The sequence below is a fragment of the Miscanthus floridulus genome, unplaced genomic scaffold (assembly GCF_019320115.1).
Source record: "Miscanthus floridulus cultivar M001 unplaced genomic scaffold, ASM1932011v1 fs_505_1_2, whole genome shotgun sequence".
Lineage (NCBI taxonomy): Eukaryota > Viridiplantae > Streptophyta > Magnoliopsida > Poales > Poaceae > Miscanthus > Miscanthus floridulus.
This window is the reverse complement of record NW_027096854.1, coordinates 1-24,192: the sequence shown is the minus strand read 5'-3', so window position 1 is coordinate 24,192 and position 24,192 is coordinate 1. Positions and strand designations below refer to the sequence as shown.

The window sequence follows — 24,192 nt, the reverse complement described above, 5'->3', positions numbered from 1 at the left end:
TGAGTGCCACCTTGGCAACCTGCATTCTTGGATTCCAATTTTATTTTTAGTTCTCGCTATTAACGACTGAATACCCACCTTATAAAGTAAGAAGTAATGCTTCTCAAAATCTCATTCCATCCTTTGTTTTAGTACATGGTTGTCTCACACTCTCTTATATTGCTTTATACTACTATTCTTATGGGGAAATAGTTTTAGATTGTGGCCTCACTATTCTCTATTTTGCTGTAGGTTCACGGGAGGTGCTCTTTGTAATCCCAGTAACTGAGGTATGCACCAGTTTGAACTTTAGCTCTGATAACCTACCTGTCCCAATTAATATATGGACCTTCCTCCTATTTCTCTTTTACTAAACAGCAGCCAGATTGGCACACACCATCATCCTTTCAATCGGTTGGTGCTCATGCTGGATACTTGATAAACAATTTTAAAATCAACTTTTTAGTTGTAAATCTTCAGTTCCTACTATTTATTTGGCATATGAAGTCACACAGCACAGCTCATACCTGCCAGTATTTCCTGTGAACTATATATAGTGTCTTCATAGGCCATTGAAATTTCTTGTTCCACAAAAACGTTTATGTTGGATCAACATAATAGTCCTTCCAATATTATATCACAAAAATTCTTTTCAGGACTATTACAGCATGATCACACTCAAAAGTTTCATAAATATTTAAACTGATACCATTTTCTTTGATTTTCCTATTTGGATTAGCTACGAGATTGGATGGAGTGACTGCTTGTGTTTTTAGAGTTCTATCGCCATCAGTCTACATATAATCTGCATACTTATTGTGAGTATCTACGTATAATTAACCTCCCAGTCCACAAACTGATTGTAGCTGCCCACTGAAGCTCTTTGTTTTCCACATTTAAATTATTGATTTTTTGCCTTTCAAAGTTGTGTTCAATACTTAGTGCTACATTGATAGTGTGGCTATATTTACAACTTCAATGGTTTTGTATTATGCACTTATGTTATTGTTTTCCCCTTTAAATTTTGAGGCCCTAGACTAAGCTGATCAGCCTACTTCTACTGTCACAATATAATACTGCAAAACCATATCAACTTCTACCTACTTGCTTCTAAAAAAATCTACTTGCTCAAAGAAGCAAACAAGAAGATAGACTCAGATTACCATCATCATCAAATATAATATTGCTAGCTTAGACGTTGTTACGCCAAACTTCTTTGGAAGAAAACTGTTTTTGCACATCTCTTTTCTTGTTGGAATTTACTGTTCCCTATTGCATAATATACAAGCATCTGTACAGGAGGAAATGTCAGATCTTGAGTCTTTGCTAGAGTACAATGAAATTGTCAAGAAGTTGTTTGCTACTGAAGAAGAAGGATTTCAGTTCTATAACAACTACGGTTTTGAGAAAGGATTTAGTGTGAGGAGAAGCTATTGTGAGTGGGACAATGGCCACAATGAGATGACTCTTCGGAAGTTCGTTTGCAGTCGTCAAGGTTTCCGTGAAGAGAAGCAACTGAAGAGGGCGATTAAAAAGCGGAAGCCGCGGAATATTACCCGTGTTGGATGTCTTGCTAAATTTGTGATTGCACGAGATCAGACCACAGGGCAGTGGTATGTGAAGGATTTCATCGATGAACACAACCATCCGATGGCGCCAGCAGAGCTTACTTGTCTGCTACGTTCACATAGAAGAATTAGCGATGAGCAGAAAGCTGAGATTGTGGAGATGGAGAGTTCTGGGATCCGCAAACACAAGATAATGGATATTTTGGAAATGCAGTATGGTGGGTATGATAAGGTTGGGTGTACAACAAGGGACTTGTATAATTTCTGCCATCGCTATAAGGCGGAGACAATTGTTGCCGGTGACGCTCAAACAGTCATCAGTTACCTGATGGAACTTCAGCGTAGAGATCCTGATTTCTTTTTCAAGTACATGGTTGATGGGGAAGGACACCTGAAGGGACTATTCTGGTGTGATAGTCAATGTCTGCTTGATTATGAAGCATTTGGTGATGTCGTTGTATTTGATAGCACCTACAAAACTAATCGGTACAACCTACCCCTTGTTCCTTTTGTTGGGGTGAATCACCATCGAAGCACAGTTATTTTTGGATGTGGAATTATTTCTCATGAGAATATTGAGTCATATGTGTGGTTGCTGAGTACATTTTCCGAGGCCATGATTCAGAAGCATCCGATCTCCGTGATCACTGATGGAGACCTTGCTATGCAGAGAGCAATCAGGCTGGTGTGGCCGAATTCATCGCATAGGCTCTGCATATGGCATATTGAGCAGAACATTGTGCGTAATCTTAAGGATGATGTTGTCAAGGATGAATTCAGGAGTTTCCTTTATGATTGTTGGTCCATAGAAGAGACCGAGAGAAAATGGCAGGAATTTTTGGATAAGCATAAGGTTACAAATAAGGAGTCATGGTTGTATCAGATGTATGATATGAGGGAAATCTGGTGTGCTTCGTATCATGCTGGTAAGTGCTACTTAGGACTGAGGAGCAACCAACGGAGTGAGAGCCTAAACTCTAGGCTTCATATGCGTCTAGATCGTAAAATGACACTGCTTGACATGGTAAAGCACGTGGAGCACTGCCTTTCAGGGCTGCGCACAAATGAGGCAAAGTTGGACACTGATGCATTGCAATCTGAGGCATGCATAGAACCAGATGCTTCAATTATTGAGATAGAAGCCGTGAAATCGTTCACTCCAACAATTTTCGCCACGGTGCAGTTCAGCATAAAGGCAGCCAAGAAGTGTTTTTCGATTGACATTCTAGATGGCGATAATATGAGTGAGTATATTGTTGGCAGGAAGGATAAAGGAGACATGATGTACTATGTCAAATGTCAATTTTGTGATGAAGGCAATCTGAAGGGAATTTCTTGTTCTTGTGGTAAGTTACAATCGATTGGAACCCCCTGCTCACACATCTTCTTTGTATTGGGCGATCTGGATGAAGACAAGCTTCCAGACTGTTGTGTTTTGAAAAGGTGGACAATGGGGGCGAAGAGTGCATTTCCTCCAAAAAGGAAGAGCACCATGTATGACTATTCCGAAAGCCTACAGAGGTACCGTGAGCTACGCAATATCAGTCAAGCTGCAGCCTTCGCAGCATCTCGTTCACTTGAATCATATGAGCGGCTGAAACACGTTCTGCAGGATGAAGTTGCTATGAACCTGCCAAATGAAGGAGATAACAGAGGAAAGAAATATGGTCCGGTGCTGCCACAAGCCCCGGATGTTGCTTCTGTAGCGTTCAGTAATGTGTTGGATCCCTTGCATGTGCCTGGAAGAGGGGCCCCAAAGAAAAAATTGAAGTCAATTTCAAATACGAAGAAATCTAAGGTCAAATGTAGCCTGTGTAAGGATAAGGGTCACAATCGGCGAACATGCTCCATAAGAAAAGAGGTAGTTCATCTAAGTTGAAAACAGGCCATCTGCGAGGCATGTGTAGTTATGACTGATGTTTGTCCTCTTCATTTGTAGGAATCAAAGCTCCCTGAAGATGTGCTTGATATATGATTTGCCAATGATGAGGCTTATCTGGTGGTCTTATCATTGTAATCCGTAGAGAGGCTTCCTCTGTTACTGTAGTCTTCTTGACTTTGTTGCTATTTGTAACTGTGTTTGTTCAGGACTTGAGAGCCTGCTAATTGTACCAGTTGCTGAATTATGGGAATAATTGCCAGACCTAGTTTTTGTTTCTGTGTTGAATTATGGGAAAAGTTGCAACTGGATTGTGGTTCATCTTCACCATGAGGATGTGCTGAGTCTGGTTTGAAGAAGGATGAGCCTTCATAATTCTATCTTGCTCCATAACATCTGACTAATGTTTTGGTAAACCATGGCAGAGAATAACAATCCCTGAAATACTGGAGGATGAGTGGTTCAAAAAGGGCTACAAGCGCCCGAAGTTTGATGAGAAATATGACACACCATTGGATGATGTGGATGCAGTCTTCAATGATTCAGAAGTGAGTAAATGGTGCATTTCTATTTTCTATCTCATGCAAAATGTCACAGATATGACTTACAGGCTACTTTTCCAATTGTTATTTGACCTCATTCAGGAGCACCACGTGACAGAGAAGAAAGAAGAAGAACCCGTAGCTCTGAATGCATTTGAACTGATTTCAAGATCAGCAGGCCTAAATCTTGGGAACCTATTTGACTCGGAGCAGGTATGAAATGCTCCTGACTCCTCTATAGTAACCTCGAATGTTGAAAGTGAAATGTGTGACAAGCTTAAGTCACCATGATTTTCTAAGGACATAGCCTCATGGCTGTTATATGAACTTGAATTTCCTTTGGTTTTCTTAGTTTATTTTTTTTCTAATTATCATGCTTCTGCAACTTACTTTAGAGGAATTCAAAAGACAAACAAGGTTCACATCAAAATGTCCACCGAAAGAAATTGTACGCAAGATTGAGGAAGCTGCAAAACCTCTAGGATCTGGTGTTCAGAAGAAAAATTACAAGGTTCCTCCCTGCAACTCTATAATAACTGATTATTTTGATATATTCTTGAAGTCCTGACTTCTTGATAATAAGTACTAAAGCTTTAAAAAGATCATTCTGCGCCCGCCATTCTGAAGTTCTCTTTTATTGTGTGACCAGTTGATGCTCGAGAAAGTAAAAGCAGGGAGGAAGGGAAACCTCAATGTTGCTACCGAGGTTATAAAAAATCATGAACTGCAAATAGTCTAAGAAAACTTCTTGTAGGGTTGTACCTAACATTTATTATGTATTTTTCATTCAGATACTGCAAGTTGCACCCTCTCTTCATATGGTAGAAGTAAGAAAAGCAAAAGGTGACACTCTGGAATTCCAAAAGGTATACCTTGCATGCAAAGATCATGCCAACAAATGGAAACACACGTATTAATGTACTGAAGAAGTTACTGAAATTCACAATGTTACATTTTTTTTCTTTTAGTGCCTTTTCTTATTTAGGAGGAACTTTAGCATCTTTCCTCTGAACAATATTGTTACTTAACTGTTATTTTACTGCAGTTCTACAAGAACCTTTCCAAGACCTTAAAGGACGTTGTCTGGAAATCTGAAGATCTGCAAATGCAACCTGCTTCTTAGCATCCACTTGGGAAGGAAGATGGCAAACTATTTGTGTTCCATCTTCCAAGCAAATTTTGCTTTCGTAGTCTGGGTCTGCAGTTTTGTTCACTGCGCTCTGTGTACCAGTGGGTGGCTTGGCATTTTTTGAGATTGCATTGCTCGTAGCCGGGATGAAGCCTATGCTATCCAGTTGGTTTTGTGAATATGGTGAGTTTTGTAAATCTATATGCCTATAAGTCATGTTGTAAGCTGCAATAATATGATCAGGAAACTGTGAAATGTAGAAGCCAAGTATGTTCTTTCTATGCTGCCCCATTTTCCGGCACTTTCCATGCATTCTGAATGAAGGAAAAAAAAGGGGCAAACTCATTGATATTTGTATTTGGCCATCATTTCATTTTTTAGGCTTGTCTCTGTAAATTGGGAGCCTTTTCTTTTAGGCTCCTCTCTGTACGCTATTCTTAAATGCGATGAAGTTTGTTATAAAAAACAGCATATACAAATGAGCGGCTGCCGAATTTTCCAAAACGAACAAAGCCGGCAACAGACTGCCAACCACGCTCTACGAAGGCTGTCGTCCTTCTTGTCTATGCTATCATGCAGCAACCATCGGTTGATAACTTGATATATGCTGGGTCAACTACCATCCTAGATGCTGGCAAAAGCATGCACATATTAAATCTTATCATATATCATAGAATGTTAGCCAACCATAATTTTCCCATCATGCTCGAACATAACACACTCAACACAAATGCGAACTAACACTCAGGATACACCACTGCATAAACCTGGAATTATAAGCTGGGAGCCCTGCTAACAGAAACACCTATGGCTCAGCAGATGCCATTGCTGTATCAGTGTTGCCAGGAATGGTTGTATCAATGTTGGTAGGCATCAACACGTTGAAGCCGTCAATTGCCGTTGATATGATCAATGACGGTATCTGTGGGTGCCAGTGCAGTTCTTTCAAGTCTCTCTGGCCCTGCTCATACAAAACAGTCAGTGACATGTGATTCACTCTTTACAAGCAACAAAACTGTGCAAGAAAAATGATACAGCCACAAAAGATGACGCCATAAGTCGATTAATTTCCAACAACGCAACTAACACAGGCAGGCAGGTTCATGAAAACAAGTCTGCAAAGTCTTAAAAAAAATGAAAACAAGTCTGCACTCAGTGAAAGCCCATCTTCTTCTTCTTCTTTCCCAGATACCAATCATTATTGTTTGCTTAATCATGGAGTCAACGTTGTTCTTCTTCATCAAAGTAGCCTTGTTCTTCTTCCTCATTGTAGTCTGTTTCCATGTCCGACATGTCCTGCATTAAGTTGCTGTCATGTTATACATATATGATTGTATGAAGTAGTTTTTTTTGTGGAGAGGAACCAATACTCACGCCGTACAAATCGTCGTTACATCCTTTCACTAGGTACAGATGACAAATTTTAGTCTCCTCTTTTTCATGAGCAAGCACCAATTCATTTACCTCTTCTTGTCCGTCAATGTGTACTAACCCAGTTGATGGCTGACTCCCAGGAGCAGGATTGAGGTAATACAACTGTCCGTCTCCTCTGTATCCAAAAGGTTTCAAAGCCCCCAACATCGTGACAAACTCAACAGAAGTGGCTGGTTTTACAATTGTAAACTGGCCTAATTCTTCTCGACTATCGTAGTACTTCTTCATATCCGAATAAAGTTCCTTAACTGAGTGAAGGATAAATCGCATTACAACATCCTGCATGTATAGATTAGACGAATAAGGACAATTTGGCCACACGGAGTTCTTACACGGATACTGTACAAAAATTTCATATACCGGTCCACACTCGTTGTCCAATAATATATGCATGTATTTCCGTGGTATGTAGATCCCATCTTGTACCTGAAAGTGTAAAGATTCGAGGTGTTCAAATGGCTATCTATGTAATGCAAAATATGAAATACTAGCATACTGTAGTTACCTCTACATTCATGTTGGCACGGACCTCCTCTTCTTGGATCAAGGACCGGCCCTCCTCTTGTTCGATCAAGGACTGAATCATTGACTTCAATTTTGAGCGCTCATTTTCCAACTCCTTATCCATTTGTTCCCCTGCCTGCTTAATCATGGAGTCAACGTTGGCTCGCTCTTTCTTTATGTTGGCAGCAACTTCTTCAAGGACCTTTGATAAGGATTGATTTAAGACGGCGCGTTCCTGCTTCATCTTCTCGGCAAAGGCAGCACGCTGATCATGTAACGCTTGCTTCAACAAGCGACCCAGTGCGACCTCCATTCTCACAGCAACGTCATTCTGCTCAATGGTTGACCCTTCGTCCAGCAGTTTTCGCTGAGAAATTATGTACCGCTCATTTTGTTGTCGCACTTGTTTTGTTCTGATGTCAGCGTCGGAACGGTCAAGCTGTAACTTCAATTTCATATCCTCGAAGTCCGCCTTTAGTTTGGTACCCATCTCGTCCCACTCCTTGAGGTGGTTTGCAAGATCCATGGTACCTGAAGTTTGATGTAGCAGTTTCGTAAATCCATCAGAACAGCATACATGTACTTGACCAACCAGTGATAAATGCATGAGGGAAGAACTGAACTTGCATGATATATTGACAAAGAAAGCGTGTAAACAGGAAAATAAAGCACTCAGTATTGTTGCTTTTGTTATCACGGTCGCATCCCATGATGCCATCAACCTACCATGGATTGTGGGGAAGAACTCAGTGGGAAGATTTCCATTTTGGTTAGTGTGATTCCATCAGTCTAAGTTTCAGAGCATGTTGCTTAGTGTGATTCCACCATTGTAGCCTATGCGGGTAACTAGATGCCTAAATCCAGGTAGTGGTCAAGATCCATCTAATCCAAAGATTACAAATATAACGGATCAAGAATACTATAGCAACAATATATTCATGAAACATGCCTATACTGATCTGAAACAAGTACCACGGGAGAAAGGAAAAGCACATCATCACTTGCTGGAGTTCAAAAACAGCACGGGAGAGAGCGAGAGAGAGGGCGGGGCGGGCACCAACGGATTGCTCACCTCGCTGCGAAGGTCGTGGAGGGTTCTAGACGCCGGTGACGCGGTGAAGGCGGAGATCAGCGGCGGCGGCGGCGGGTAGAGCTCCGGGCGGCGGCTATGGCGTTGCGCGGCCTAGGGCTAGTGCTCGGGGCGGCTCCTTTAGGGTTAAAAGGGGGCGGCGCGGTGCTCTGGGCCTACTGTTTATTGGCACGGGCGCGGGGAACCTCGGGGGGTGCGGGTGCGTTCGACGGATCGGCCGGCGGTGGATTCACCCGGTTGATGCGGCTCAGCGGGGAAGAAGGGACCTGTAACCGGGCCTGCCCATCAGGTCATGGCCCAACAAATCCAATTGAATAAGGCAGTCAGCCATCTGCACTAGTTTAGTCCCACCTCGCTCGCTGACCACGCAAAAACGCAGCATAAAAGAACCGTAGAAGTAGCAGCGATCGAACTACACAATACCTACTCTCACTCGTTACCTGGGCCAATTGGGTTGGCGCGGCCTGGCTGGGCTCCCTTCGTGGTCGAACCCAACCTAGCTGATGCTGGCCCGTGGCAACAATTTTTTTTGCCACCATTTATTTTAAAATTTAATTCTTTTATATATCTGCCGCTACGGAGGCTATCACCATTCATATCCACATTCTATGTATTTTATTTATTTTTCACCCTCCACAATCTTTTCCTCATCCATAATCCATGCTAATTGTTTTGAGTTACGCTACTAATTTCTAATAAAAAGCCAGAACTTAAAAATAAGAAAAACTCGCGTTCACACTTTAAAAAACACATGGTTAGAGTGTTTGGTTCAAATTACTATCATGTTGGTCTATTAGTGCACTCGGACGACACGTGCAAGTGGCGACTTAGTTCCTATCATGTTATGCCTAGTGGTTCATCACTCTAGAAAGACATGAGACCGATCGATTCACTTTCCTATCATGTTAAGCATATTAGTACACTCGGAGTACATGTAAGAGTGATCAGTTCACTTTGGTTCATGTTAGGCCTATCAGTCATAACCAACAACTTGGTAGTCTCACTCGTAGGTACATGTCGTGGTGGCGTACTGATAGTGCCACGTCATAACCAACAACTTGGTAGTCTCACACGTAGGTACATGTCGTGGTGGCGTACTGATAGTGCCACGTCATAACCAACAACTTGGTAGTCTCACACGTAGGTACATGTCGTGGTGGCGTACTGATAGTGCCACGTCATAACCAACAACTTGGTAGTCTCACACGTAGGTACATGTCGTGGTGGCGTACTGATAGTGCCACGTCGTGACCAACAACTTCGCCTGCAGTCTCGTCCTATCGAGTGCCATGTCATATGCCATCGAGTGCCCGATCGTGTCCACCTACTGCCATGTTAGTCCTACTCGGACGTCACGTGACAATAGCGGCTTAGTTCCTATCATGTTAGGCCTATTGGTTCAGTTGCCATCATATAGGCATATATATAGGGACAAAATAGAGGGATATGTTTTTTTTCAAGAATTAGGAAACCATTCTAAAATGTAAGTTGATAAATTTATTTTTAATTTTTTTAAGGAAGAAAATTATTTTTTAAATAAATGATAAAAAATGGCAAATACTACTATGTCGGGGCGTCGTACTGATAATGCCACGGCATGACCAACAACTCGGTTCAGTTGCTATTGTACATGTCGTGGTGTCGTACTGATAGTGCTACGTCATGACCAACAACTTGGTATGCAGTCTCGTTTTATATAGCACGAACCTCGATCTGCTTACTATTACTCGAGATCTTTTTCAATCGATCAGTCAACATCAACAACCATCCGTCAAACACGATCGAGCTTACGACACGTAATTAGCACGTACGGAGTACATACGTACGATCAACTACCTAGGTATGTAGTAGCTAGCCCCAAGCCGTGCCCGTGAAACACTGGCACGTACACGTACACGTAGACGTACAGCGGTAGATACATAGTAGCCTTTCGTGCACGTACACGTGACTGCATGATGCATGCTACCTTCTTTGTTCGTTCCTGCGACGTACACGTGACTGCATGATACATGCTACCTTCTTTGTTCGTTCCTGCGATGTACGACGACTGATGATGCTATTCGTGCGTGCGTGCAGGTTTTGACGAACGGGAGCATGTATCATCGGCAAAGGCAGCACGCTGGTCATGCGAGCCACGTCGGCCCAATATGGCCCAATAGCGGCTTACCCTCTCTTCTCACCGTGGCCATTTCAGTTCCACTTTCCTAATTTATAGGATCTCAACAACCAGCGTACTTCTCTCCGTTCTCAGTTTCTTTCGGCAGTTTCCCTCGGCGGCACAGGAGAAAGAAGACGGCACAGTAATTCATCTCCTGGCAACGGCACCAGGATCGAAGGTAACTGATATACATCTCTCCTTCATATTCATTTGATGTATGCATTTGTGCTACTACGACGATCTCCACGATTCAAGGACGAAAACCATGTACTGCTATTGTGCCACATAAACATCATTGCAATTAGTACTAAGATGTACTGCTATTACACATGGCTTCTGATTTGTGAGACTACGAGAGAGCATTAGTGTCAACATATAGAGACGAACAGTAAAGAGTAATTTTCCTGATTTGAAACAGCAATGGCTACGACAGAATACAGAGGCCAGCCGAGTCCATCGTCTGGAATCGGCACCATGGATACGGCGGCAGATGGAGGCCAGCTCCGTACTCCAATCGGCAACCGGGTTCAAAATGAGTCAAAGATTACTGGTAAGTGATGCATCCCTATTCCAGTGATTAGATGTATGAATTTGTGTTTGTTCGGGCAGTAGGATAGATCGGCGCCCACTTCCAAGTTTGCCTTGTTATTTTCCAACTAATCACTATTAGTTGCTGATGATGGAGATGACGCAGTGCTAAAAAAGACAACAGAAAGAAGTACAATTACAAACTGCTCACACGATAGCTGTAACTGACGACATAAATAAATGAAATCACGACATAAACAGTGAGACCAGAAGGAGTCAGAGTATTCATTAGATACGTAGTAATACAAGACAAGGATTGAGAATTGTAGTATCATACATTACCCAGAGCCAACAAGCCCCTATCGAAGAAAAGGATAACACCAAGGAATGAGAATAGGATGCCAAACCCCACGAGACCTATGCCAATCTCTTCACATTGAAACATGCGGAATAAAATAGAAACTATTAGTACTTCAACTTAAAGAGGCAAATAGATGAGATCAACAAATATGAACAAGTGACAACTATAATATAGCAACAGTCTTTTCAGTAATCAATGTAGAACGAGAGTTCTGGTAGTTTATTATTAAATTGTAAACAGGCAAGGCTAATGCCTGCAAGTTTGAGAAATAAAGGAAAGGCTAATGAAAGCACATGGATTACTTTTACTAAGTAACAATCTTAATTGAAAATAAAACATTACTTTTGATTTCACTAATCTCGTAGGCCATGGCCCCAGCAGTTGAAGATAGCAATACAGTTTCACTTCAATGAACCACTAACTGAACCTGCAAAAGATACCAAATATTAGTTTCTTAGAAAGCAACTTCAGTCAACAACTGAAGAAAGGAAAATCAAGCTCATAAGACTCCAATATTGAACAGAGTGCAGGAAATGTAACATGAATGCGGAGCTAATACAAAGAATAACTTCATGGAACCATCGTGTTAACACAACTGCGACTGTACAACTCTAATTTGCTTAGCTGAGAAGACAGTCTACCGCGACTGTCAGTCAGAATCCCAAGTTCAACGCAATTACCACATTCTATTGCCCACGAAGTACAACTAGAGTAGGTGGGAAACAAAATTCACCGGAACATATCAAACGTTGGCAACTTGACTGCAGCGTGGGCAAGCATCTGCCAACAATGCGACTCCAGAGAGAGAAACAGCAAGGCAGCTGATATACAGAGAGTTACAAGCGGGAGGGTGGCGACATCTTATCTTAACCTCATCTGGAGCTTCCCGACACGCGCTGTGTCGATGGCGAGCGCGGGAGGCAGCCCCAGGCTCGCGTGCAGCGAATCGCCATTGATATCTGGGACGCCCACGCTATGATAGTTAGAAGGATTAGCATTCCTTTTTCCAGGCACAAACATTGCAGCATTCCTTTTTCCAGGCACAAACAATCCCTACTTGCACTGTTATTCCATCTGCAAAAGAATTGATCTTTACAAACTAAAATCTATAAAGTCAAAAGATTAAATAAGTCTGAAAATTTACCAATGCACTGCTGCTATCACTGTGGTAGAACTGGTATTCCTCGCCTGCTGTTGCATTGCTACTATCCTTCAAAATAAAAACAGACTCAGTGAAACTCTATAATTAGTGAAAACCTATTTTTGCACATAACCAGATTACAACTGCAACATTCATTATCAACATTTCTTATTCACATCATTTGATGCAGTTGACAGTGGTAGCATGGTTCATACTCAAAAAGTGCAGGGAGGGACAAAGAAGCAGGTAATTTCCATATCCAATATCCAGTTCCTATTTTTGTGCAAGTTGCCTTTGCATTGTTAGCAACTTATCATCGACCAACTGGTTATTGCAGAAATATATGCATTTAATAAACTCATCTGTGAGTTTTGTAAACGCTGTAAAAGCATTATCGAGCGACCACAAGGATGCTATTAAGTCTATGGGATTTGGGGGGCTGCTTCGTATGCCAGGGACGTGTCTCAGAAGACAAATGATTGACAAAATTGCAAACAGATACGAAATCAGCAACCAATGCTTTTTTATATGTGGTAAGAATGTTCCTATTTATCTAGAGGATGTCAGGGACATAATGGGACTCCGGATTGAAGGCATAGATGTTTTTAGACATGTAAACCAAGAGGAGGTCAAAGATGAAGACAAAAAAGTGGACATTGAATTGATGAAGAGGTATGAAGATGCAGACCACCTTCTCACGATAAGCAAGTTGAAACAAATGATGATGAAATCAGGGCACTCCGGATGATGACTTCTATAGAATATTTGTCTTGTTCACAATTGGTGTCATTCTAGCACCAACCGTGAAGCCCTATGTTAAAGCTAGTTATCTACCCGTGGTTAGAAAAGTATCAGACATTCCAAAATTCAATTGGGGCCAATTCACTCTGACCCATTTATTAACCTCATGTAATAATTACATAGTTAAGAAACGAGCCAACATACAGGGCAATTTGACTTTGCTGCAGGTCAGTTCTATACGCTACAACCACCTATAAACAATGTTTACTTTTGGTCTTATGTATTTTTTTCATTGTGTTAATAGTTTTGGTACTGGGAGCGCGTCATTGCATACACCAAGTACGGGATCAATTACGAGACAATCCAACCACCACTGATGGCGAGGTGGACTGAAGACAATGCTGGTCTTCGATGGCATGCTTTTAATCAGGCCGGCCTAGATGGAGGAACTGTAAGTTTCGAAACATACCATCAATATACTGCTGTTCATACGCATAAATCCTAACTATCTTATTAATTGTTTCCAGCTTATGACGCGCACTACTGGTCAGACCACCAAGCCAAAAAATATAAAAACAGAAACATCAATGTCAGAACAGGCGCCAACACGCGAGGAGGGTCTAAGCAACGAACAAGTATGTATCACAACTATTTATGTAGACAACCTCGTTTGTGTGCCTAATTCATTCTTTCCTATTTATGAAGAAGGAATTCCTTGAAGAATGGGCGAACAACAGCCAAACGGACATTGCACTAGCAATGGAAAAAAAAATTATGGATATAGACCACAAATATGATAGGAAAATATTATCACAAAACGAGGAGTTAGCTAAGATTAGAAAGGAGAAAAGGCTGGACAACAGACTGGAAGCTAGGGTGAGCAAGATAGAAGATGATACTGCACAAATGAAAATGGATATCAAGGTAACCAGCGTGAGTACTCATTTTCGGTTCCCATCCGTGCTTCATTGTCTAACACAATTTCTCAAAAAAAAAACAGAAAACACAACAGGTACAACAACAAATCCTTCAGCTACTGCAAAGTATTGTTGACCCATCTACGCCTACATCTGCACAAGGTCAGCCGTCTATGGCTACATCTTCGCAAGTTCGGTTATCTATGCCTACATCTGCACAAGTTCGGGTATGCAAATGTGGCTTCAGTTGCTTTGTCTAATGTTGGATTTGATATTTTGGAATTTAACACAAAATACAAACTACAGGAATCACCACAGATACTAGTCAAGAAGTCAGAACCAGGTGGCCCACTGCATTTCTCCCATACACTGGCGAGAATCAATGCTGAAGCACACACTGGAACAAAAGTTAAGATGGAAAAGAACACGCAGCAGCAGAACAGCCCCTCCACACAACACCAAGGCGACGCCTCTACACACATCACACCAAGAAAGCCAATTGTCGACAATGATTACAAAGTGAGTCCAATAGACACAGAAGCCGGATGCTTCGTACTAATGAGTTACGACCATGCTAAGGTTGTACAAATAGGTGACCATGTTCTTACAGCCAAACAGCTACGCCCTAATTTCACAGATGGCTTTATATTAGATGAGGTAAACTGATTTCAGGTCATTTTTGTCCACAATAACATGCAAACACCTACTATGTACTAATAACTCCACCCTTTGCAGGTCATAAATGCCTATGTTGATTTCAGCAACGTGGAGACTGAAGAGGCATCATTCATAACAACTTTTCAAGCCAGGAAGTTGGCTACAGATAAACTGGGTGACCAACGACTGACATTTAAGAAGTTAATTGCCAACAAATGTGTTCGAAGGCATTTGGTATGTAATACTGATTTTGTTTGGACACTTTTACTTGACATTTGCATTCAGGATAATATCCGTATTTATTTTTCAGGATAATATCCGCATTTGGTATGTAATACTGATTTTCAAAGTTTTTTCAGGTTTTCGTGCCTCTCCATATAAACAAAAACCACTGGGCTCTACTAGTGCTAAATTTTATAAAGAAAGAGGTCCAGCTACTTAACTCCTTAGCCTCAACCCGAGATGAAAACCAAGAGAAAGCATTGGTAAGTACAACGTAACACGTACCACCTATTCAATTACAATTACAGTTCGATCAAATTTAACATCTATCTCACCATCCACTAGGTGGAAAGCATACAAGAATGCATTGATTCTTCGGGCAACGATGGCTTGGTTAACTTGCACGCCTGGAAACGAATTCCTTATCATAACATACCGCAACAAACAGACGGGTACTCCTTTTCCCTTTTCTACATTAATGTTCTACTTAAATTACTAATTCTTATGTTCATTGCAGTCATTCATGCGGGGCGTTCATAATATTTTATATGCTAGCATGGGATGGAGAAAAAATGGCCTTTCATTTCACAAACGTGAGTCTTACAATCCTTGTTAATTCCAAATATCTACAGACTCATTCAATAATTGTTCTATGATAGTGTACAATTTTCACTTGTATAGACACAAATGCAAGGATTCAAACGGAGAATATGCACGAGGTTGCTCCTTTCTGATCGCAACATGAGACGACAACAATCGTACCAAAATCCTATCACGGTCTGAACTTTTAATTCATATTAAAAATGATCCAGATGCATCAACTTATACCAGACTGTACAAAATATGCTGGGTCTAACATTTTTCTTGATGATTCTTAGGAGGAAGAGTACTATGCAAACAATCCGGACGAACAACGCCAGCACGAACAGGCTGAAAATTCAAGCGATGTTCAAATAATAGAGACTAAAACTCCAAACCCTGAGGCTAGCACGAAACAAGGGAAACGAACAAAAGGAGGGAAAGGAACGAAAGGAACAGGAGCTCAAAATAGGAAAAGAGGACGACTGCCAACAAAATTAGTTGGCAATACTCCTCCTACTGTCGCAGATGAATTTAGTAGCGAATCTATCGCTAAACGAGTTCAAAGGGCTAAGCATCCAGGGAAACAGCAGACCAGCCCTTTTAGGCCTTTTTAGAACTAATGTGCTGTCTATTTAGTAAGCTATATTTGATCTTTAGTTTGTCCAGATGACTAAAACGATGTGTGTTCAGACCTAAACGATGTGCTGAACTAAATTCATGTGTGTTCAGGCGCAAATACTTAGTCAAACATTTTCTTTAGCAATTCCTGCAGATATTTGCGGCGGTAGACAAGGCTACCCTCTACAACAAACATATGCCCCCATGGGAAGAGGTGTAAGTAGATGCAAACTGTGCACAAGACAAGAACGGCTGAAAGAAGATCAGAGGACTCAACCTGAACCCCAGTGGAGAAGAAGTCAAGATACGATAGAACAGCCATTAGCGCACCAGCTCGCAAACAGGCCGTTGGGTGCTCCAGAGAGATCTTCTTAAGGGCCTGTAGAGACTGAGAAGGCGAGTAAAGTAAATGTGTTAGCAGCACCTTGATCATTTTTTTTAGATAATGAGGATGACTGATCATATAGAGCGAAAAAAGAAGGAAAGGCACCACCTGCTCGGCGAGGTCCATGTACTCTATGGTGAACAGTCGAGCAAAGAAGCTCTGCTCTGATCCTCTCCAGCATCCGCCGAGGCCCAGCTTGGTGTTTTTTCCCAGGTCCATGACAATAATAATTACTACTTTCATTTCTCAACGAAGCGAGATGTATAATTAGGAGTATTATACACATAGATCAAGTGCAAGTGCAGCAAACACCTTTCTACAAACCACCATGCTCACATACTCACATCAAACCCATGCTGCTGGTTACTACGTACTACTAGCAGGCGAGGGAGACACAGATCCTGGACCAGCCTAAACACAACACAACATGGCTTTTTTTTAAATCTGTCAACGAACTGCTACAAAATAATGTGCCGTGTCATGCGGGGCCTCCTCTACAGTTAGCTTTAGCTTCACCACATCATGAAGCTACACTATGCTCTACGGACTGGACCGCCTGGACGGCCTTTCATCAGAAGTTGCACAAGTGCATCTGATCTCCCGGTTGGCACCCTGGATCTAGATGATGACCTGCATCTTTCTTCCTGTAATCACCACCAACCGCGGCCCAAGTCAACAAGTAAACCCGACCTATATGTGCATTCCAAAACTTCTGCTGCCATTTTCAGAATACATGCTCCGAGATTCAGGATGCTTCTCTTCTATTCAAAGATCCAACAAAATCGTCACAAAATTGCATCAGAGAAAGAAATCATTCAAAAAAAGATTAAAAAGCTCTTCACCTCTTATATTAATATGTTGAATATCCTTATCCTTGCTCAACTCTTACGTTTCTTCTTCACTTTGCCCTATGGTAACTGTCTTGCTACTAGTAGTGCACTGTGGAGATAGCCTGGTTTTTTCAGTGTTCAGGCACAGAAGTGCATCATCTTCTGCAGAAAAATAAAGTATACCCCTGATGATCTTTTGCCTAGTAAAATTCATGAAAACTCAATCAAACAGGTTATCCTTATGAAAGATTTAATCATCTTTTAAGAGGGAGTCCCGTCTCTACAGAACAAGAAATACAATTCCTAACTTCCTGCAGATTACCATGTAAAATTATTTAGAAAAAAAATGAAAGTATAGAAATATGAGATACCTGTCAAGCTTTGATCTGAATAGCTAGATGCCGGCATTGCACCACCAGTGTGTGCAGGTATTGACACAGTAAAACTTTCAGATCTATCCAATTCCTTACGAAACACTTGTAACTCTACCTAAAAGAACAGGAAAAAGGTAAAGATAATATGTTACTATTATTTCCAATGTATATTTGGTCTAGTGAACTCTAATGAAAATTCTTGCCACAACCCACAAGTGCTAATAGCAAAACAATAGCAATAAAGCCTACTATCCAAGCACGCTGGGTAGGCTGTTACTGGTAAAAAAACACTACATATGCATTTAGAAAGAGGAGCAACCTTGGTAACTCTTTTTTCTATGTCAAACTTTGAACAAAAAACATTAAGATGGCATGACTTCTCTGGCTAAAAAAGGATTGTAATGCATATCAGTAAAAGCATTAAGATACTCAATTTCAAATATTGATACAATTCATAGTGTATCTCATCGGTTAACAGATTCTTCTGTTTGGTCTGATTTGCTTAAAGTCAAGGATATCTATCTGATGGGTACCGACATCTGTATGAAAAATGGAAACCTCACTAGATTCTGGAAGGATAGATGGCTTTATCAACAACCTCTTTGTTTGACAGAGCCAGAGCTTTTTGAACTATGTGAGAGGGTTCAAAGTACTAAGTGGGCTCGACTCGTCACAGGCTAACATCACTTCGAGATGACCAAGCCAATCAAGCTCAGATCAATAAGAAATTGCAGGTTCAGATCAATAAGAAATTGCAGGTTTAATGCAGTGATTGCTAGACAAAACTGACAGAACTCCTATATTTAGTGAACATTTGGCTCATGAAGTGAAATGCAGAACAAAATCAGCAATTCTATACAAATTCAACAATCCAAAAATACTTACAACGTGGATAACTTAAGAACTAGGGAATCGGTGTATGTACCTGCATCGGGGAGAGGTTGCTGTTGACGAACTGGGCGACAGTCTCCTTCCTGGCCGTGAGCTTCTGGCAGACCTCGCCGTCCTGGAGGCAGCTCCGGATCTTGGCCCAGTTCTGCGAGTCCTCCACCCTCCTCTGCATCCAGGTGGAGTAGTCCCCGAGGCGGTACTCCTTGTACCCCCTGCCGGAGACGACCCACCCGGCGCCGCGGTTGGTGACGACGAAGGCGAATACGGTGAAGGCGAAGAGGAGCAGGATGAGGAGGAAGAGCCAGAGGAGGCACGAGGCGAGGCAGAGTGCCCCCGCGAGGCCCGTGAGGGAGAGCACGAGGAGGAGCACCCCCAGCGCGCTCACGGGCCGCTCCAGGAACCCACCGCCCCCCAGCGCGACGAACGGGACCGTGGACGCCGCCGGTCCCGGATCTCGCCTCCTCCACCGTCTTTGTGGCGGCCGATTTGAGCAACCTCGGACCGCCGCGGACGCGCGCACCACGCCGCCCGCACCCTCCCGGCAGCTGGGTCGGCCGCCGCCGCCGGGCCCGGATCTCGCCTCCTCCACCGTCTTTCCCGGATCTACGCGGTGCCGCCGTTCGCCGGAGACTGGTGAGAAGCTTCGCATGCTCTGGCCGCCCTTGCCCTCGCCCTGGTAGTCGGCGCCGCCGCAGCCCTGCCTGGCCCTCGCCCTCGCCCTCGCCCTAGCAGCCAACGCCGCCACAGCACACACGAAGGAAGAACAAACAGACAGACGAGAGTGGCTAAGGTTGAATTCGAGAAATAAACATTTTACAAACTATACTACTTCAATTATTCATATACTACTCAAAGATTATTTTACTATTATAAATTTACTATTCTACCCTTAATTACATAAAACAATTTCGAAAAAAGAATTATCCCCTCTTTTCTTAAGGGCTGATCCCACCAATTTTAGTATGCACTTAGTGCATATGGTCCCACCATTTAGTATGCACTTTGTGCCTATCTAATTGGTTCCTCTGTCTTTTTAGCCGTCGGATCGGCTCTCGTGAGCCATCCATTTTCCGACAACCATTGTAAAAATTCTCTATTATCTTTGGAAACAAGAAGAATGTGGAGGTTTCATCGTGATAACACAACCTCAAATCCTGATCACGACGCTTAACTGTATTAATTAACGAACAATATTCTTCCCCTCACCGAACAATATTCAAATTAAAATACTAGCATCGTGCTGACGCAAGCCTATTAACGTCAAAGCGCGAGACATAGTACTATCATGTTTCCAGTTCACCCCCTCCTCCCTTCACTTTGCTTTTGTCATAAATTAAACTACTTTAATCTTAATATTACTAATTGAAGACACCAACGGAGGCATCATGTTAATTCTCACCAGATGTGCTGGGAAAAAAGATAAATCCTCAAAATTCTTACAATAATTAGCCATCAATTTAATAAGGTTTAATCATCACTAGAAATAATAACCATTTGATCAATTAATTTGATTTTCTAAAAAATTACCCACCATTGTCATTATAAAAATTAAATACAACAACTTCCAAAATCGTTTACCTAAATTCCTAGGTTCTATGGTTCTTTTTCCGAGAACCCATCTAATCTAACCGAGCCCATCGTTTTATCAGAAAGCTTCTCCCGTTGCTCTCCATAGCATTCCAATGCTCCTACCAGCGCCCAGCGGCGCTCGACATGCATGCCATTCAAAGATTGTTTTTCGTCCATATATAGCTGTGTTACGGATGCTGGAGAAGTTGATCTAATAGCTAGGACACGACAAGATGGACCTCGGCGCATGAGAATTTCGCAAGTACATTAGTAGATTATAGTCCTCCTGCCAGAGTTTGAGGATCGATGTCTTGGCGACGCCTGCGGGCGGCATGGTCTATCATCTATCCGTGTGCAGTGAGGCCTGCGGATAGGCATCATCTGTTCCCCAACTCCGCATGAGGCCGGCCATTGCAATTCATAGGCGCAAATTAAGATACAATCTACTGTGTGCCTGCGCTGGGAGTACACATCGCCGTGCCCTCTTCATAATCTGCCAGATGAAATCTCATGGGTGGTGCCAAGGTCTGCAACTACGTGGTGCAGGAGATATATCTGCATGCATGCATGGTGGCATGCATCTTGTGTAGCCCCTGGATGAATCATTTTCCCTGCATTGCCTCCTCATGGTTCATCGTCACCGCGGAAACTGAGATGCTTGATCTGAAGATTGAATCGTCCCTGGCTATGTATCGACTTGACGACCTCCAAGATGGGCAAGATGCACCAATGGCAAATTGCGACCAAGGTTAGGTTAGACCGAGAAATGAGAGTGTACAAGTACATGGTGCCAGTCATCAAGGTACGTAATGGATCCATGCATCTCTACGTAAACAATGTAAGTTTTCAATTTCCTACTTATTTACTTCTTGGGAAAAGGAAATGGCCGCATCAAAGGTCCTAAATGGCTAGAGATGGAGTAAATAGCCTAATAAAAATTTCTACAACAACACTTAAGTCAATTGGTTAGACAAATAAGTGGCGAAGCGAATGTTGCGCTAGCCTACTAAAAATACAAGCTATCCACATTCTAGTTGCTATGATCTCTATATCACACAAAGCCTAAGTCGCTACTCTCTAACACTACGTAAAAAACGGTTTGTAGCAACGGGACAAGTTTATTTAGGGGCGGCTAGTGATGAAGCCGCCCCTACAGTGACGTACTCGGGAGCCCAGTGATCAGCCGCCCTACAAATGGAACAGCAGGGGCGGCTGGTGATACGAGCCACCCCTACAAATGGGTTGGATTTGTAGGGGCGGCTCATTCACCATCCGCCCCCGGTATTGCTATTTGTAGGTGCGGCTGGTGATTGAGCCGCCCCTACAAATGCCCGCGTATAAATACATCTGATTTATAGGGGCGGTTCAATCACCAGCCGCCCCTACAAATGACCCACATATAAAGCAAATTGCAGCACCTTCTTTCTTCTCGGGTCACTCACTCCAATCCATGAAAAAAAAGTGGGAAGGCCTTGGGCACCTTCCTAAAATTGCTCTACTAAGGAGGGAAGGTTTTGGTCTTAAATCTTTTGATGGAGAGGTTGTAGACAGTAAGAAAATGATATTCCACACTTTTTTTTGAAGTTTTAATGGTTGGTTAGTGAGTAATTAGAGTTTTACTTTTCTCTCTCTTCTATGATGTTTGAGCTACTTATGAAGCAAATTAGATCCAAGTTTTGAATGTACTAGGGTAAATTAGGGAGGGGAACAAAATCATACCCTTATTTGGTCCATATTTCTTGATTTTAGTGAACAATTAGTTAGTTTTATGGATGTTTCATGTGCACGTAGATCTAGATCTAGGATTTGATTTTTTTATTAATTTTGGTTTTGTAAATTTGTGTTTGATGAAATTGTACTAGGGTTTGCATAAAATATATTGGGTAAAATATAATTGCTGCTATTTTTTATCTTTAAAATTGTTTATTGTAATCAACAAATATGTATTTTAATTATTTATGGATAAATGGGCCATTAATATTTTTCTTCTACCACAGTGTGTTTGTATGCTTCATGTAATTATATTTGATTTATATTCATATATATCTGAAGTATATATAATTATTCTCAAGTAATTATTAATTTGATTTATTTTTATATATATCTGAATAAGTAGTCATTTAATGTTTGTTTTGTTGTTGTTGTAAAAGATGGAGTACAGGAACTCTTGGATGTATGGTTCGTTAAGGTTCAAGGTAGGTTTCCGTGAAGAGGTGGATAAATTTATTGAAGCCGCAAAGAAGCATGCAACGACATTGACAGAGAATAAGGATACAATTATTTGTCTCTATAAAGATTGTAAGAACCGTATGGCATGGACAGATGTAACTATCATCAGATCACATTTGATTATGCGAGAATTTGTTGAGAACTACACTGTGTGGATTCATCATGGTGAAACGATTACTGTTAATGACGAGGATGAGGAGGAATACGACGACGAAACCCTAGAATCCCTATCCCAATATTCAGCAGAGCTTGATGCACGAATGGATTCGGAGTTTGGCAATGAACAAGGTGATGATGCTGGTAGTTGGGATGGTAACAACGAAGGTGGTGCCAATAATGATGGTGGAGCACCTATCGGGGATGAAGATAATTTAGAGGACATGATTCGAGCCCTTGGACCAGAGATTTTACTAAATAGCTCAAAAGGTCTAGAAAATTTGAAAATGGTGACAAAAGCATCGAAGAAGACTCTGTATGGTGTTGAAAAGGGTTGTCCGACATATTGGACATTGCTACGTTTTGTGCTTGAGCTACTCATCCTCAAGGCTAAGTACGGCTGGTCAGACTGTAGTTTTAATGATCTATTACATCTCCTGTCATGGGTGCTGCCACAACCAAACTCAGTTCCCACCAACACATACCAAGCGAAGAAGGTCATAAGTCCATTGACAATGGGCGTTGAAAAAATCCATGCATGCCCCAACCACTGTATACTTTTTCATGGCAAAATGTTCAAGTCACTGGATAAATGTCCCTGGTGTGGGGCCAGCCGGTACAAGAACAATAACCTTTACGGTGGGGACAAAGCCTCCATGGGGAAAAAGAGGAATAAGAAGGGTACAAAAAAGGTAGTACAAGAATCTAAGCCCCTAGAGGACACTCCATTAGGCAACGATGCAAAGCAGAGAAGAATTCCTACCTTATTAATGTGGTACATGTCAGTGACCGATCGCTTGAGACGTATCTTCCTAAACTCTAAAAAAGCCGCACTCATGACATGGTGGGATAATGAGTGCAAGGTGGATGATGATAAGATTGCACACCCGACTGATTGTAGTCAGTGGCAAAGGTTCGATGAGAAGCATAAAGAATTCAGCGATGACCCAAAAAATGTACGTTTTGGCTTGAGCACCAATGGAATGAATCCCTTTAATGAGAGGATGAGCGACCATAGCACTTGGCCAGTGATCTTGATCATGTACAATATCCCAACGTGGTTGTGTCAGAAGAGAAAGTACCTTCTCCTCACTATTCTTATTTCTGGTCCTAAACAACCAGGCATTGATATAGATGTGTTCCTCGAGCCTTTGATGCAAGAAATGGAGAGGCTATGGAGGCATAGGGAGCCGATGTACAATACGTTCCGAAAGGAGGACTTCATATGTAGAGCAATAATATTTGTTACTACCAATAATTACCCCGCATTGTTTGCTTTGTCTGGACAGATCAAAGAGAAGATGGGATGCTTGGTTTGCTTGGATGGTACTACATGGGTATACCTAGATGCATCCAAGAAGATAGTTTACCTAAGAAACCGACGCTTCTTAAAGACAAGTCACAAGTACCGCAGCAAATTATTCTTTAGATTTTATGACAACACTCCAAAGATTGAACCCCCATCAGAGAGACATCATAACGGAGAACACGTGTACAGAATGGTGAAAAACATACGCATCCTCTATGGAAAGAAAAATTTGGATGGGACGAACAGAGATAGAAGCACACCTCATGTCGAAGGCGTACCTTTCAAGAAACAATCGATCTTCTTTTAGTATCTGCCTTATTGGCCAGACTTGGAGGTCCCCCATGCCATTAATGCTATGCACGTGTAGAAGAATGTCTTTGAGAGTCTCATTGCTACCTT

At 41.9% G+C, this 24,192-nt stretch overlaps 4 protein-coding genes and 2 long non-coding RNA genes across 6 annotated transcripts; 4 read left to right on the top strand and 2 right to left on the bottom strand.

Annotated features, from left to right (window-relative positions):
- The first annotated feature begins 1,284 nt into the window (after positions 1-1,284).
- On the top strand, positions 1,285-3,522 carry LOC136532017 (protein FAR1-RELATED SEQUENCE 5-like). The gene is made up of 2 exons (XM_066524656.1): positions 1,285-3,408; positions 3,487-3,522. The coding sequence occupies exons 1-2, from the start codon at positions 1,285-1,287 to the stop codon at positions 3,520-3,522; spliced, it is 2,160 nt and encodes a 719-aa protein (XP_066380753.1).
- Positions 3,523-3,532: 10 nt separating this feature from the next.
- Positions 3,533-5,410, top strand: LOC136532016 (CBL-interacting protein kinase 32-like). The gene is made up of 8 exons (XM_066524655.1): positions 3,533-3,560; positions 3,690-3,775; positions 3,852-3,974; positions 4,071-4,181; positions 4,321-4,479; positions 4,618-4,674; positions 4,760-4,834; positions 5,014-5,410. Exons 1-8 carry the CDS (start codon positions 3,533-3,535, stop codon positions 5,089-5,091), a joined length of 717 nt encoding a protein of 238 aa, XP_066380752.1. The 3' UTR covers positions 5,092-5,410.
- A 908-nt stretch (positions 5,411-6,318) lies between these two features.
- LOC136532015 (uncharacterized) lies at positions 6,319-7,561 on the bottom strand. The gene is made up of 4 exons (XM_066524654.1): positions 7,037-7,561; positions 6,892-6,957; positions 6,472-6,810; positions 6,319-6,393 (listed from the first exon to the last, which is right to left on the bottom strand). The coding sequence occupies exons 1-4, from the start codon at positions 7,559-7,561 to the stop codon at positions 6,319-6,321; spliced, it is 1,005 nt and encodes a 334-aa protein (XP_066380751.1).
- Positions 7,562-13,765: 6,204 nt separating this feature from the next.
- Positions 13,766-14,329, top strand: LOC136532019 (uncharacterized). Its single transcript, XR_010778156.1, has 3 exons — positions 13,766-13,978; positions 14,055-14,198; positions 14,278-14,329. It is a non-coding gene; the product is annotated as an uncharacterized lncRNA (long non-coding RNA).
- A 696-nt stretch (positions 14,330-15,025) lies between these two features.
- LOC136532018 (uncharacterized) lies at positions 15,026-15,829 on the top strand. The gene is made up of 3 exons (XR_010778155.1): positions 15,026-15,302; positions 15,368-15,443; positions 15,532-15,829. It is a non-coding gene; the product is annotated as an uncharacterized lncRNA (long non-coding RNA).
- Positions 15,830-17,568: 1,739 nt separating this feature from the next.
- On the bottom strand, positions 17,569-19,315 carry LOC136532020 (uncharacterized; the record flags this gene model as incomplete). The annotated part of the gene is made up of 3 exons (XM_066524657.1): positions 17,569-17,576; positions 17,637-17,754; positions 18,565-19,315. Coding segments are annotated over 3 exons (877 nt in total), but the record flags the coding sequence as incomplete, so codon positions are not given.
- Between the last annotated feature and the right edge of the window lie 4,877 nt (positions 19,316-24,192).